The sequence below is a fragment of the Capra hircus genome, chromosome 10 (assembly GCF_001704415.2).
Source record: "Capra hircus breed San Clemente chromosome 10, ASM170441v1, whole genome shotgun sequence".
Lineage (NCBI taxonomy): Eukaryota > Metazoa > Chordata > Mammalia > Artiodactyla > Bovidae > Capra > Capra hircus.
In genome coordinates, this window is record NC_030817.1 from 45,287,080 (window position 1) to 45,303,460 (window position 16,381).

At 39.2% G+C, this 16,381-nt stretch overlaps 1 protein-coding gene across 10 annotated transcripts in view; it reads right to left on the bottom strand.

Moving 5' to 3' along the window:
- MYO5A (myosin VA) overlaps positions 1-16,381 on the bottom strand; it is a 197,222-nt gene that overhangs the window by 134,370 nt on the left and 46,471 nt on the right. For 7 of the 10 annotated variants that reach the window (XM_018054217.1, XM_018054214.1, XM_018054210.1 and 4 more), the window contains exon 1: positions 7,626-7,730. The exons of the other annotated variants lie outside the window; for them this stretch is intronic. In XM_018054217.1, coding sequence (XP_017909706.1) covers positions 7,626-7,709 — 84 coding nt within the window. In that variant the 5' untranslated portion in view covers positions 7,710-7,730. Of the gene's footprint in view, positions 1-7,625; positions 7,731-16,381 lie in introns of those variants that run through there. 10 annotated transcript variants of the gene reach the window in all.

The window sequence follows — 16,381 nt, forward strand, 5'->3', positions numbered from 1 at the left end:
CAAACTATGGGTTTGCTGTATCGTAAATAAGCCCTTGCTTTCAAACAGCAGACTCCTATTTATCCTTCACATCTGTGTTAAAGTACTGCCTTCTCTAAGAAGAACTTCCTGACTTCCCACCATCATTTGGCACTCTACTCTCAATGTCCCCATTACCTCATGCAATTTTCATCCCACTAAACGATGACTCTGCTTGCCTATCTCCCTCTATAGACTGTTGGTTCCTTGAGAGGAAGAGTGCGTCTCATTCACCTTCGTCTCTTCGGCACTTAACACAGGGCCCATCTAATAATTTCTTAATAAATCTTTATTACATGAATGTTCCTGGCCTTACACATTATACTCTAAGAGGGTAGCTTAAAAGAAGTATCAGAAAGAGGCTCCCAGGATCTTATAAAGGGTCTCTAATTTCCAGAAGTAGAGAAAGATGAAAGTGACTTTGGAGAGCTGAGTTATATAGGAAATTTTGGTTTGAAAGAAGGAAAAACAGCCAGACAGAAACGGAGCAGAGAAGTAATGAAACACCCTTTCCTCCCCCAAACAAACCTCCATCCCTTCATAATTTATGTAGAGTGGAAGCTACACCTCACTTCCAGAACAGAGAGACCCACTCCAATTCCACCACTCAGAAGGAAAAGAGGTGATGTGACCACCATTTCCACCAACCATCTCCTACAGCAGCAAAGCGGGGAACGGACGGGAAGAAAGGTAAGCCAAGGTGTTGGAGCAGGGAAAGAGGGTCACACCAAAATGGGGGAAAGAGAAGAGAACGGCTGGGGGTGAAGAAAAGGGGCATTCTGGATGGGGCTGGAAGTGAAGAGCAGAAGTGTCCTGTGCCCCTCTGAGGCTTTTTAACAGATACAAGCATACCTCACTTTACTGCACTCCACTCTGCTTTACCGTACTTTGCAGATGTGGCCTTTTTTACATATTGAGGGTCTGTGGCAACCCTGTGTCAGGCAAGTCTACTGGCACCATTTTTCCAACAAGATTTGCTCACTTCATCTCTGCGTCACATTTTGATAATTCTCACAAAATTTAAAACTTTTTCATTCCTGTTGTATTTGTTATGGTGATCTGTGACCTTTGATATTACTATTGTAATTGTTTCGTGGTGCAGTGAACCACATCCACATAAGATGGTGAGCTTAATTGATAATGCTGTGTGTGTTCTGACTGCTCTAACCACTGGTTATTTCCCTGGCTCTTCCTCTCCTTGGGCCTTCCTATTCTTTAGGACACAACAATATTGCTATTAGGCAAATTAATAACTTTATAATGGCCTCTAAGTATTCATGTGAAAGGAAGAGTTACAGGTCTCTCACTTAAGGTCAAAAGCTAGAAATGATTAAGCTTAGTGAGGACGGTGCATTGAAGGTTGAGCTAGACCAAAAACACTTACACCAAATAGTCAAGTTGTGAATCCAAAAAGAAAGTTCTTAAAGGAAATTAAAAGTGCTACTCCAAAGAACACACAAATCATTGATATGGAAAAAGTTGGAGTGGTCTGGAAGGAAGATCAAACCAGCCACAACATTCCCTTAAGCCAAAGCCAAATTTAAAGCAAGGCTCTAACTCTCTTCAATTACATAAAGGCTGAGAGGTAAGGAAGCTGCAGAAGAAGAATGTGAAAGTTGAAGGAAAGAAGTCATTTCCATAACAGAGAAGTGCAAGGTGAAGCAGCAACTGCTGATGTAGACGCTGCAGCAAGTCATCCAGATGGTCTAGTTAAAATACTGAAGGTGGCTACCCTAAACAACAGATTTTCAGTGTAGACAAAACAGCCTTATTTTGGAAGAAGATGCCCTCTAGGACTCTCATAGCTGGAGAGAAGTTAATGCCTGGTTTCACAGCTTCAGAGGACAGGCTGACTCTCCTGTTAGAGGCCAATGGAGCTGGTAGTTTGAAACTGAAGGCAATGCTCATATACTATACCCCAAATCCTAAGGGCCCTTAAAAATTATGCTAAAACTACTCTGCTTGTGCTGTATAAATGGAACAACAAAGCTTGGATGACAGCACATCTGTTGACAACATGGTTTACTGAATGTTTTAACCCCACTGTTGAGACCAATTGCTCAAAGGAAAAAAAGATTCCTTTCAAAACATTACTGTTCATTGACAATGCACCCGACCACTCAAGGGCTCTGATGGAGATATAAAACAAGATTAATGTGGTTTTCATGTCTGTTAACAGAGCATTCATTCTGCAGCTCACAGATCAGGAGTCATTCTGACTTTCAAGTCTTTTCTTTAAGAAATACTTTAAAAAAATTCTTTAGGAAACACTTTTCACTGCTATAGACAGTGATTCCTCTAATGGAACTGGGCAAAGTAATTGAACCATTCTGGAAAGGAGTCACCATTTTGCTGCTGCTGCTGCTGCTGAGTCGCTTCAGTCGTGTCCAACTCTTAGCGACCCCATGGACTGCAGCCCACCAGGCTCCCCCGTCCCTGGGATTCTCCAGGCAAGAACACTGGAGTGGGTTGCCATTTCCTTCTCCAATGCATGGAAGTGAAAAGCGAAAGTGAAGTCACTCAGTCGTGTCCGACTCTTAGCGACCCCATGGACTGAGGCCCACCATGCTCCCCCGTCCATGGGATTCTCCAGGCAAGAGCACTGGAGTAGGGTGCCATCACCTTCTCTGGTCACCATTCTAGATGCCATTAATCGTGATTCATGGGAAGAGGTCAAATACCAACATTAACAGGAGTTTGGAAGAAGTTGATTCCGACCCTCAAGGATGACTTTGAGGAGTTTAAGATTTTAGTGGAGGAAATAACTGCAGATGTGATAGAAATAGCAAGCATTAGAAGTGGAGCCTAAAGATGTGACTGAATTAGGGCAATCTCACAATAAAACCTAAATGAGGAGTTGCTTCTTGTGGAGGTGCAAAGAAAGTATTTTTTGGAGAGGGAATCTACTCCTGGTGAAGATGGTTGAAATGACAACAAAGGATTTAAACTTGGTTAACAAAACAGCAGGGTTTGAGAGGATTGACTCCCATTTTGAAAGAATTTCTTGTGGGTAAAGTGCTATCAAACAGTAGTGCATGATACAGAGAAATAGTTTATGAAAGGGCAAGTCAATTAATGCAGCAAATTTCATTGTTGTCTTATTTAATGAAATTGCCATAGCCACATTACCCTGATCAGTAAGCAAAGATCAACGTGGAGGCAAGACCCTCCACCAAAAAAAAGATTACAACTTGCTGAAGGCAAAGATGATGATTAGCTTTTGTGGTTTTTTTGTTCTTTTTTGTTTTTCTTTTTTTTGTCACTAAGTTGTGCCTGACTCTTTTGCAACCCCATGGACTGTAGCCCACCAGGTTCCTCTGTCAATGGGATTCTCCAGGCAAAAATACTGGAGTGGGTTACCCTTTCTTTCTCCAGGGGATGTTCCTGACCCATGGATTGAAAATGCATCTCCTGCATTGGCAGGCTCTTTAACACTGAACCACCAGGGAAGCAATAAAGTAATTTTTAATTAAGGTATATACATTGTTTTTTTTTAGACATAATGCTATGAACACTTAATAGACTACAGCATAGTGTAAACATAACTTGTATTATGCACTGGGAAACCAGAACATTATTGTGACTCATTTTATTGTGATACTCACTTTATTGCAGTGGCCCAGAACCAAACTCACAGCATCTCCAAGGTATGCTTGCATCAAGGCTTAAACCTTAAAAGTGTTAGAGCTTGAATCCAAATCCATGTCTACTCTATAAGCCAAACATTCTTTCCACTCTACCTCTCTTCTCTCTAATTAAAATAGATTTCAGAAAGAAACTTCCCTCCCCCACTCCAAAATTGATCCCCTTTGTGTTGTAATGAAAAGTGCTATTACACTGGTCCATTTCATCAGATGAGACTTAAGGATGTCTCATGTAAGACAATCTGTCAAAGCCACAGTGGTCAGCCAGGCATCCATCCTCAGTATTCCAATTGGTTGTGACCATAGAATGAAGCTCTGCCAAGAAATGAGTTCAGGGAATAATAGCAAAAAAAAAAAAAAAAAAAAAAAAAAATCTGCCAAGAGCTGAGATTTTAATAAATGAATGATTCCAGTTCATTTACTTCTATAAATGACAAAATGACAGGGTTAATTTAAGATTTTTAATTTTTTTGTAACTCTTAAAGTTACCCTGCATGTACTGTGAAGTCAGCTTCCAGCAGGCAATGAAATTATTTTAATTTCATGAAGAAAACAAGAACCTTGAAAATTAATGAATATATTTTGTCACCATCAAGTAGCAAAAATTAAATAATCTTCTCTAGAATTCTATATGATATGGTAGAGCTTCAGAATGAATATTTTTAGATACTACAGTTCTTTACTATTCCTGTAAAGATTATTTTAGGAACTAGGTCTCACTTTATAAGCACAGTCTTCAAATCCACATCTAGAAAAAATTACTATTTCTATCGACAATTAGCTACAGGTATTTAAGGATAAATTACAAAATTCTAAATAGGCAAAATAATCAAAGGCAAGACAGAATCAAAAACAAAGAAAGGAATCCTATTGATCATCTTCACTGTAAGGCTTTTTGTTCGATTAAGATAAAGAAAATTCCTAATTCATATCCTTTACTTAATTCTTGCAATATGCTTTATAATTATTATAATTAAAGAAGTCTCTCATTCAACAAACAGCTTGAGAAAGGTTAAGTAACTGACCCCAAAGTCACTTAGCTAATAAATGACAGAGGCAGAATTCAAACCCAGGACAATCTCTGACTTCAAAACTGCTCAGGATGTACAATGAAGGACAGAAACTCAATGAATCACTTTCCCCTGATTGTGATCAAGGTTGCCCAATTAAGCAAAACAAATCACACTTTCCTACCGCTTTCAACACTTGCTCCCAATATAGAAAGAAGTATAAAAACAGTCATGCTAATTATGTACCTTTGTATATAGATGTCTTCCTTCCACACAGAACATCTACCAGTCTGATAAATGATTTGGTGCTGAAAGAAGTCATGGGTAATTTTTAAATCTGAAATTAAAATGTCTCAACATGGTAAATTTTTTTCTTCCAGGTTTTTTTGAGATGTAGTTGACATGTTGCTGCTATTGATGCTAAGTCACTTCAGTCGTGTCTGACTCTGTGTGACCCCATAGACAGCAGCCAGCCAGGCTTCCCCGTCCCTGGGATTCTCCAGGCAAGAACACTGAGTGGGATGCCATTTCCTTCTCCAATGCATGAAAGTGAAAAGTGAAAGTGAAGTCACTCAGTCATGTCTGACCCTCAGTGACCCCATTGACTGCAGCCCACTAGGCTCCTCCGTCCATGGGATTTTCCAGGCAAGAGTACTGGAGTGGGGTGCCATTGCCTTCTCTGAGTTGACATGCAGCACTGTATAAGTTTAAGGTGTACATCATCATGATTTGGCTTATATATACTATGAAATGATTAGCACATCTCAAGTTTAGTGAATACCCATCATCTCATATAGATACAAAATTAAAGAAAAAATTTTAATATATTTTTCCTTGTGATGAGAACCCTTAGGATTTATACTCTTAACAACTTTCATTTATAACACACAGTGGTGTTAATTATATTATTTGTTATGTTATTAACATGATTATGTTAATCATGCTGTGCGTTACATCCCTAGTATTTATTTACCTTATAACTGGAAGTTTGTACCCTCACCCAATTCCTGATTTCTCAATCTCCCACCTCTGGTAACTACAAATCTGATCTCTTTTTCCATGAGTCTGTATATTTTTAAAGTATAATTGACCTGCAATACTAAGACAGCTCCTGGTGCACAACACAATGACTCAATATGTCTATAAATTGAAAATGATCAACATTCAACATGCTAAATTTTGAAGGAATCTGACAAAACAGACATTATATGGGATAACATAGATATATAGTTCCCTCTTATTTATAACAGCTCACTTTTGTTTGCCCCCAGCTTTGGGGATGCACACTTCTGGCAGAGATCAATGGTCCAGAGCTACCTTGGGGTATTGCAGGTCCTTCATGATCCGGCCTCTGACAACGTCTTCGGTCTCATCTTTCACCATTCCTGCTTGTGTTTAACCAACCCTCTAACAACATCTGGTTCCTCCATACCTGTCTCTTTACTCACATTAAACTCCAAGCCTGGCAAATGTTTTCCCTATCCTCATCACCCAGTTCATGCCTGTGTCCTAGAAGCGCCCACCTTTCAGCAGCATTTGACTGCTGGCCTTGGCAACCTACCTGGAAGTCTGGCTTCTGAGACTCCCTATTCTCATGGTTCCCTCCTACCCATCACATCACTCCTTTCACAAGTCTGCCTCTGCCGTCCAACCTCTAAATGCAGGAATTGCCTGGACCTCTGAGCTGAGTCTTTTCTCTCTTCTGAAAGTGAAGGTCGCTCAGTCATGTCTGGCTCTTTGTGACCCCATGGACTGTAGCCTTCCAGACTCCTCCGTCCATGGAGTTCTCCAGGCAAGAATACTGGAGTGGGTTGCTATTGCCTTCTCCAGGAAATCTTCCCAACCCAGGGATTGAACCAAAGTCTCTTGCATTGCAGGCAGATTCTTTACAATCGGGGCCACCAGAGAAGTCTTTTCTCTCTTCTAGTGCAGGATTAAGAGGCAGGCTGTAGGACTGGACTGGGTTTTGTGGTTTACTAACACTGAGGCTTCTCTGAGCCTTATCTACAAAAAGAGTAATAATAATGCCTATGATAAAGAGTTACTATGAGGATTAAATTAATATTAGCTATCCTCATTAATACTATTATTATGATTAGATATTACTATTGTTATTTTTGATTTTACACTGCATCGTATCTACCCTTGTGAGTTTGAATACCAATTTTCCCCAAATTTTGATCTCTGGCCCAGACCTTTCTGTTGAACTCCAGACCCAGACTCATATAACTTCCTAAGATCTCTATTTAAATGTCTCATAGGCATCTTAAACTTAATTGTAATTATTTCCCCATAGGTTTGTCTCTTTAACTAGATTGTGACCTCCTTGGGGACAATATCTATGATATATCCATTGGCATCATCCTCACACCTGGCCCAGTGTTTAGCAAAGTAGATGTTCAGGAGAGATCAGTTGAATGAATGAATAAATAAAAAATGAATGAATGATGAGTTGTTAAGAACCACAGAACTTTCATGGATTTGAAATCTGAAGAAATGGTATACTAAAACAGAAAACCAATCATGGTAGAAGTCACAGAAGAGAATCAAAATAATTTCATTAGCTACCAGTACAAACATGAGTGGAAACAATAATCCTGTCACACACACTTAAAAATACAAGCCTGGCTTGCCCAAATGAAATGCCCAGCATTTCTCAACAGGAGATTACTTTAAAGATAATGAACAGAACATGCATAAAACATGAAGAGTCTCTATGTTACAAGAACATATCCATATTTATATCTTATGTGCTAACTATCCCTTTTTCCAAAGCTTGGGTAGACTTTTTTTTAGTGGTAGAATTCCCCTAAAAAACTGTCTGAACAAAATTCACAATTTGACTTTGCAGCATTAACATTTTAAATTGCATATACGGCAGACTAGGCTATTGATATAATGTTGCAGTGTTCACTTGATATGCTGAGGGCTCAACTAGGTGTGTGATGCATACCAAGGAGGCAGGTGCGCCCACAGATATCCTGAAGGAAGAGGAGAACCACAGAAGCGGTGCTGGACCCACGAAGCTTCTGGCCATGCTTGCAACCTGACTGTGGTGAGACAGTTACTAGAAAACCAAGAAGCAGAAATCATTAGACACTGAGGTTATGAAGCCCTGACTCGACAGTCCCCAGGCTTCTAGAGAGACTGAGTGTACACTCTTCTCCCCTCAACTGTGACAGCTGTAAGGGACTAAAGGGTAGCACTGAATGGGCAAGAGCATCTGCATCGAGGGGCTGGGGATTCTCAGTAGGACTGACAGGAACTGACAGGACAATGGGGATAAGAGAAAGCTCAAGTCCCACTGTTGCTCAATTTCAGGTTGAAAAATCTCCTAATTTATGAAATAAAGGACATTTGTTTTTAAGCAAGAGTTAACTTCAACTGCATGTGGCTGGGAAAACATTTTGAAAGACAAATGCAGCTCAAGCAAGCAAAGGTTCTAAAAGAACTGGGGCCTCAGCTTTTTCCTCAGATGTCAAGTTGGGATCCTGGAACTGATGTGACCACACCCTTCTGGTCTAACAAAATGGATTTCCCTGGAAATAAGAATTTTATTGTCTGTGATGACTGAGGAAGACAGTCTTTCTTTCTATCCCTTTACAGTGGCTTCCTACTGTTAACAAAATTTTATGAGTTTATGTATTTCTTCTCAATACATAAAAAACTAAAAATTTTAAATGCTGCAGAATTATCACACCTAAAATTGTTTTCCTTTTTCATTATTGTACATAGAATTAGTTTTCCCTTACTCATTTTTCCAAATATTTTTAGTCATTTAAGCTTCTGTTACAATTTTTGTCATGCTTCATACAAAAGAGGTTCTGTTTTACTAACTCATTCTACAGCCTTCATAAAAGCTACTCTAAATTTATTTTATTTTCAATCTGTATCTGGGATAATCAGCTCCTTCTATTTACTCCCCACTGTATAAAAAGTACTTTCTTTTATTTGACCTATAATTACTTCTTTGAAGCTTCAAAAGATGCCCCTGAGTTCTCATGTACACAGTGAATAAGTCTATGATGCCCTCTTCTTATGTTTCCTAGCTTTCTGAGCTTCTGCCAGATAAAAAGTTCATTTTTTGATCCTTTCAGATTGAAGGGTGTGATTTTTTTGAACAGTGCCTCATTCTTGCTTATTTTTAATCTCTGAATTTTAATTTTCTCACAAAACAAAGCAATTAAACAAATGAGAATTTAGAGTCAAGGTTAAGCACATGGGCTTTGGAGTCAGACAGATCCAGTGACTCAATACTTCAACTGTATTGGAAGACTGAGTAAATTACCCAACTTCCTTCTTGAGGGACCTCATCCATAAAACTAGTTACTAATAATACTCACATCAGAGAGTTGTTAACAGATAAATGAGCTAAAGTTTAAAGACCTTTACATTATGTTGTCATCACCCTTATTTCATCCCAACCCCAGATTTAAGCACCTCATTTGGCTTAATCTGAACTCCTTTACTATAGTCTACAATGCACTGTGCAACTTGGCCCCTGCCCTTGGATTTAACATCACCTCACTGTGGTCTTCTCCCTTTGTCTGAAGTCTGATTATGCCTGCCTTCTTTTATTCCTAGAACACTCCAACTCTTTCTAACTTCAAGGCTGTTGCTGTGCCCTCTGCCGAGAGCATCTTTCTCTCGACCTCCCAACTCTTGTTACAGCTGGTTCCTTCCCGTTCTTCAGGTCTCACTTTAGATGTCTCCTTTTCGGAAAGTTCCTCCCTGGCCACCCTATAAATCAATTTGTTTACTTGGGATTGTCTGTCTCCCCAGCTAATCTGAAAGCCATGTAAAAGCAGGGACAACCACAAATTCTAGAGCCTAGAACAATTCCTGGCAAAAAACTGATAAACATTTGGATAAGATGGTTAGCATATATTTACATGGCAGAAGAAATAGGTCAGGACGAGGATATGGAAGACCTCACATTCCATGTTGTTTGGTCTTTGTACTGCAGAAGACAGGGATTCATCGAAGGCTTTTTTAAAAACTGGGTAATGAGTGACCAGATATTTCTAACAGCCTAAATAGGCAGTTCTGTAAACAGTCAAGAGCACATCTTGTACAACTTCTGCTTGTGATTAGTTGTTCTTGCCCCAAGTTGTGTGTATACTACTGTCCCTCACATTCTGAATGTAGACAGAATTTATTTAATATACACAATTGCTTCCAGAATGCCATTCATATTAGGCAAATGGGGTTTGCATTGGAGAGAGAGTCACTTTTGCCAAAGGGCAGGGGCTGGAAGGGCAGTTCAGTTGGTATTGCCTTGTGAATGTTGGGAGCTAGAGGAGAGATTCTTAACCCTGAAAACAAGAACCTGGGGAGTGAGTTCAACAGCAGGGATAAAGGGAGGGACACTTGAATAAGCCAGCTCTGAGAGGGCAACTGAGCAAGACACCTTGCAGATTGGTTGAGTCACCTAAGGAAAAGAACCCTGCTGGCCTGCCTCTGAATGAAAGCACCGACAATCCCTGGGCTCCAGGCATTTTCCTATTCTATTCACCTCTCTAAAAAAAGGCGTGGGGGGGGGATGTCTTTTTAACTAAATTTTAGCTGAGAAGAGCAGCAGAAAAAGTTGTCCTAGGATTTATATTTGGACAAAAAAAAAAAAGGCTGGCTCAAAAGATGTTTAAGAAAAATGTAAAACTTCTGGGTGGCAAAATACATCACAAAGTAAAAAAAAAAAAATCGGCTCCTCAAAATTTTGTAGCAAACTAATTCCCTTATTGTATAAAGAGCTCTTACAAATTAATAAGAAAAAGATAACCCTATAGCAAATTAGGCAAAAGAAAACAGGCAACTCACAGGAGCATCATTTAAAAAAATTAAACACAAGGTGTCCAATTCACCAGTAGTTAAAGAAATGCAAATTGAAAGCACAATTTAAAATGATGTGTACTGGATTTGAAAAGACTTAGAGTAGATAATAACATAGGTTGGGAAGAAAGTGGACAATAAGCATTTTCATATACTGTGTGATATAAGTAGGTACAACCTTTTTAGATAGCAATCGGGTAATTTCTTTTACAATATGAAATGCATATTTCAGGGATGCATATCAAACTGGGATGCAGGTAGACATCTGATTTGTATTTTATGTATTTCTATATTTTGCATTTTTTGATAAGTATTAGTTTTATAACCAAAAGCTTTAAAAATATATACATCCTTGATTCAGAAAGACTTTAGGAATTTTTGTCATGAAATACTAGAAAATACAAATAATTATTTCCAAAAATGTTCTGTAGCACTGTTTGTAAAAGTGATTATTTAGAAACAATACAATGATATAAAGGCTAATATGTACCTGTATTAATATAAAGGTTAATATAATTACAGAAATACATAGAAGTTACAGTATAATATATAATTAATAATTTATGGTATATCTATATAGTGGAATACTAAAAAAACAGTAAGATAGGTCTGCATGTACTGATGTGGAAAGATACTGCTGACTGGAAAAGGCCAAGTGCAAAATGGCATCACTTTATGATTCTACTTTTGTTTAATACACTTTCGTATATCCTATAAAATAATGGCTTGACAGTCAACAGGTTTTCATTCATGGTCTACACTCTTGTGAACAACACTTAAAGTCTGTGTCATCAGAACATTCATCCTTTTGCCCAGTCATGAATCAGTGACACCCTCTGTGAGACCTCTCTGGGGAAAGGAGACCAGAACTGGTGAAATAAAAGACAAATGGATCAATGGAACAGAATAGAGAGGTTAGAAATACATCCACATAAACGTAGTCAGCTAACCTTTGGCAAAGGAACAAAGACAACACAACGGAGAAAAAATAGTCTTCGATAAATGGTGCTGGAATAACTGAACATCCAAACTCAAAAAATGAATCCACACAGATCTTGTGTGCATGCGTGCTCAGCTGGATTCGACTCTTTGTGACCCCACGAACTGTAGCTGCCGGGCTCCTCTGTCCATGGGATTTCCCAGGCAAGAACAGGGGAGTGGGTTGCCATTTTCTTCCTCTGTCTCCTGCATCTCCTGCATTGGCAGGTGGATTCTTTACCACTGAGTCACCTAGGAAACCCATACAGATCTTACACTTTTCACAAAAATAAATTCAAACAGATCATAGACCTAAAATGTAAAATATCAAACTACAAAACTCCTGGAAGATAACACAGAAAAAAACCTAGATGACCCTGGGTATGGTGATACAACGAACATGTGATCCATGAAAAAAATAACTAATAAATTTCATTAAAATTAAAACTTCTGCACTGTGAAAGACAATGTCAAGAGAATGAAAACACAGATCATAGACTGGAGAAAAATATTTGCATAAAGATATATCTGATAAAAGACTAATATCCAAAATATGCGAAGAACTCTTAAAACACAACAATAAGAAAAAGCAAACTGTAAAAATGGGCCTTAACAGACACCCCACTATAGAAGATATAAAATGGCAAATGAGCATATGAAATGATGTTCCACATCGTGCATCAAGGCAGAAATGCAAATTAAGCTATCAGTGAGATACCACTGGGCTTCCCAGGTGGCTCAGTGATAAAGAATCTGCCTGCTAATGCAGGAGACTGTTTGATCCCTAGATAGGCAGATCCCCTGCAGGAGGAAATGGCAACCCACTCCAGTATTCCTGCCTGGAGAATCCCATGAACAGAGGAGTCTGTTGTGGTACAGTCCATGAGGTTGCAAAGCATTAGACACAGCTGAGCAACTGAGCATGCAGGCACTAGATACCACTACACACTTACTGGAATGGTCAAAATTTGGAACACTTGACAGCACCAAATGTTAGCAAGGATGTGGAGCCACAGGAACTCTCATTCATTGCTGGTGGGAATCAAAATGGTAGAGCAACTTTAGAATAAAGTCTGGTGGTCCATGGCATTTACCCAAAGGAATTGAAAAGTTATGTCCACATGAAAACCTATACACAGGGAGCCCCCTGGTGGTCCAGTGGTTAAGACTCCACATTCCCAATGCAGTGGGCCTGGGTTCAATCCCTAGTCAGGGAACTAGATCTTACATACTGCAACTAAGACTTTACATGCTGACTAAAGATCCAACATGCCACAATGGAGATGGAAGATCCCGTGTGTTGCAACTAACACCTAGCAGAGCCAAATAAATATTAAAAAAAAAATACACACAGCTGTTTATTGCAGCTGTACTCATAATTGCTAAAATCTGAAAGTAACTAAGATGTCCTTCAGTAGGTGAATGGGTAAATAAACTAGTGTATCTCTAGATAATGGAATATTATTCAGCACTAAAAAGAAAGGACTATCAAGCCATGAAAAGACAGGGAGGAATCTTAAAACTACACACTATATGATTCCAACTAAATGGCATTCTGGAAAAGGCAAAACTATAGGAAAACAATAACAAGATCAAAGGTTGCCAGGGGTGGAGATGGGAAGAGATGAACAGACACAGTACAGAAGATATTTAGGGAAGTTTAAGGGAAAAAAAAAAAAAAAGAAAGACAGGCTTCCCTGGTGGCTTAGAGGTTAAAGTGTCTGCCTGCAATGTGGGAGACCTGGGTTCAATCCCTGGGTTGGGAAGATCCCCTGGAGAAGGAAATGGCAACCCACTTCAGTATTCTTGCCTGGAGAATCCCATGGACGGAGGAGCCTGGTGGGCTAGAGTCCCCAGGGTCGCAAAGAGCTGGATAGGACTGAGCGACTTCACTTTCACTTTCAAGGAAAAAAATAAAAACAAAAATTCTGTATGATACCATAATGATAGCTACATGTGATTATTTATTTATATAAATCCAAAGAATGTACAACACTAAGAATGAACTATAATGTAAGCTGTGAACTTTGGGTTATTATAAAGTATCAATGTAGGTTCTTCCGCTATAATATACCACCCTAGTAGGGGATGTTGATAATGGAGGAGGCTATGCTTGTGTAAGAGTATATGAGAAATTTCTGTACCTTTCACTCAATTTTACTATGAACTCTAACCTGCTCTAAAAAAAAATTAGTCTTAAAAAGAAGGTTACCCACTTTGTTCAAATTCGTTATATATGTAAATGAGGTCTGTCCTTTCATATCAATTGCAGTGTTGGCTCTAATAATAACTAATAGGGATTATGACAGGAAAGAAATTGATTCCTTTGATTTTGTACAGCAAATGAGAATAAGAACTAAATGCTAATCACCATGGAAACTTCACTGTTAAACAGCTACAAAGTCTTTAGCTAAAACTCAAAGAACCTCCACTACATCATCCACAATTTGATCTATTTATATTCAGCTTTTAATCCACCCAGGAAACATCTGCAGAATTTAGGAAAACCCCTAACTCTCTCAAATGACACAGAGTGTGAAATTTCAGAATCAGAAGAGAGGTTAAAGCTGATTTGGGCAAACATCTCATTCACAAAGAAATGTAAAGTTCCAAGGGCAATTCATTTCAACTGCAAAGCTGGCTCAATCCAGCGCCAGAATGTCATAAGTCCTTTTCTGGCTTCCTCTGCTTCTGTCTGCCTCCCTCCCCTCAACCCCCTCTCTGAGTCAGAGCGAACAGATCTATAAGAAATGGTACAGCAGCACAGATGGCAAGAGGAAAGAAAAATCAAGACTCAACTAAATTCTTTCATTATTGCACAACTTGGTTTCCTATAGTCTTTTCCCCTAGTAAACAATTATTGAAAACTGTGGAATAAGAAGTCCCATAAGAAAACTTTTTTCTTCGCATCATTTCCTCTTAACTTTAACCCTAAGCTGTGCCTCCAGCAAAATCTACAGAGCTACAAAGTGAAAAATCATAGCTCCCTTCACAGGTATATATAACTAAATCCATTTATCCCAAAGTACTTATTTATTCAACAAGTATTTACTGAACACCAACTCTACACCAGGCTCAGATCTAGGTCCAGGGATATAGCATCTGCACTGGCAGCTGGGCTTATGCTTGGGTTGCCTTATAGTCCTCCACTTGGGGCTACCAGAGGGTCTGCAAGAGCCATGGTGTTTGTGCAATGGACCATACTGCACACATTCATCATCTATTAAGAGTCTTCATAACCATGTCTACTAATGGCCTTTGGAGGCTGAGACCAGTGCTGGATTCAAGAGCATTAATCCCTACTGCCCAAATCCTAGCCAGCTCTTGTACAGTAAAAACCAATGTGGTGTGCATGTTACTCATGCTTGACAATATTGCTAGAATGAATGCCAGGGTTGTCTTTGCTGAAGATTTGGGCAAATGGTCTCAAGCAATAATAAATAATGTTGAGGGGACTTCCCTGGTGGTCCAGTGGTTGAGACTTCACCTACCAATGTAGGAAGTGTGGGTTCAACCCCTGGTTGGGGAGCTGGGATCCCACATGCCTCATGGCCGGAAAAAAAAAAAAAAAAAAAACCAAAACATAAAACAGAAGCAATATTGTAACAAATTCAATAAAGACAAAAAAAAAGTTGAATGTAACCATGGACTACCCAGTGATTCTACAAGATTTTCTGTTTGGCTTTACTCCATGATTGATATGGTTTGGTTCCACTAATGTTTATCATGTGTATATTCTATTCCATGCACTGTTCTAAGAACTGTAGAAACAAAAAGCAGTAAGATATTGGCCTTTCCCTCAAGGGTCTGCTGATGAGATGGACACAGATATGGTTACCCTGATGTGGTAATGGTGGTGGTGCAGGTATGTACAAGGGGTCATGGGAGCCCAGTGAAGGCAAACATCACCCACTGTGGGCACTGGCTTCCTGAAGGAGGGGACACCTGAATTGGGGCTAGAAAGATGAAAAGGTATTAGCGAGGCAACTGGGGGAAGTGTGTTGCAGACAGAAACAACATGAGTGAAAGCATGAAGATGTAAAACATAATGAAATATGTTTGCAGAACAACAGGAAATGAGAAGAAACCAGGGAGATACCCAGAGCTCACACCTGGCATATAGTAAATATTCAATGACTACTGGTTGAAGAAAGAACTGGCTGGAGCTTTCATCAAGGAAAAGGTATCGTTACATGGTTATATATGTTTGGGCAAATTTTGTATATCCATATTGTTAGCAGAAACAGAAGATAATGCATCAGTACAATTATAAGAAAATGAGGCAGTCAGCAAGAATGTGGTTCACTCAGCATGGTCCTTGGAGATGCAGGCATAAGAAACAGGAAGTGGCTGGGCAGTGTTGATATTATGACCACAAGAGAGGGAAGAGCTGGGGTGGAGTCTGTACAGAAGACATAGGCTGAGATCATATGTAAAAACGTGAGAAGGGTACGCTTAGGATCTGTGAGCTTGAGAGCTTCTTGGATATAGCAACCATGTCTTTTTTTCTCCCACTGGCCTAGGAACAGCCCATATAAATAAATCAAATGTCTGTAACAGTACCTGTGTTTCCTCAAGGCCTCACACAGAGGAAACCCCGAACTGGGAAGGAATAGAATTCATATCCCTGATGATTGTTTTTTGAGTGGGCTTGAATTATTTGTTGCTGTTGAAGAGGCAAGAGAACATCCAGAGCTGGGAGAAGAGGATGTTAATACATTCTATACTCTAAGAATTCCATATTGAGAAATATAGGAACTCTGGGTCAGAACAGATTTTCGATAAGAAAACAGAAGCACTGAGTTTAATAAGGGTGGCAGATACTGTAAAACTGGTCATAAATTCTAAAAATCTTTCAACATAAACATCGAAAACAACTCAACAAGGTGAAATTGAACCTTT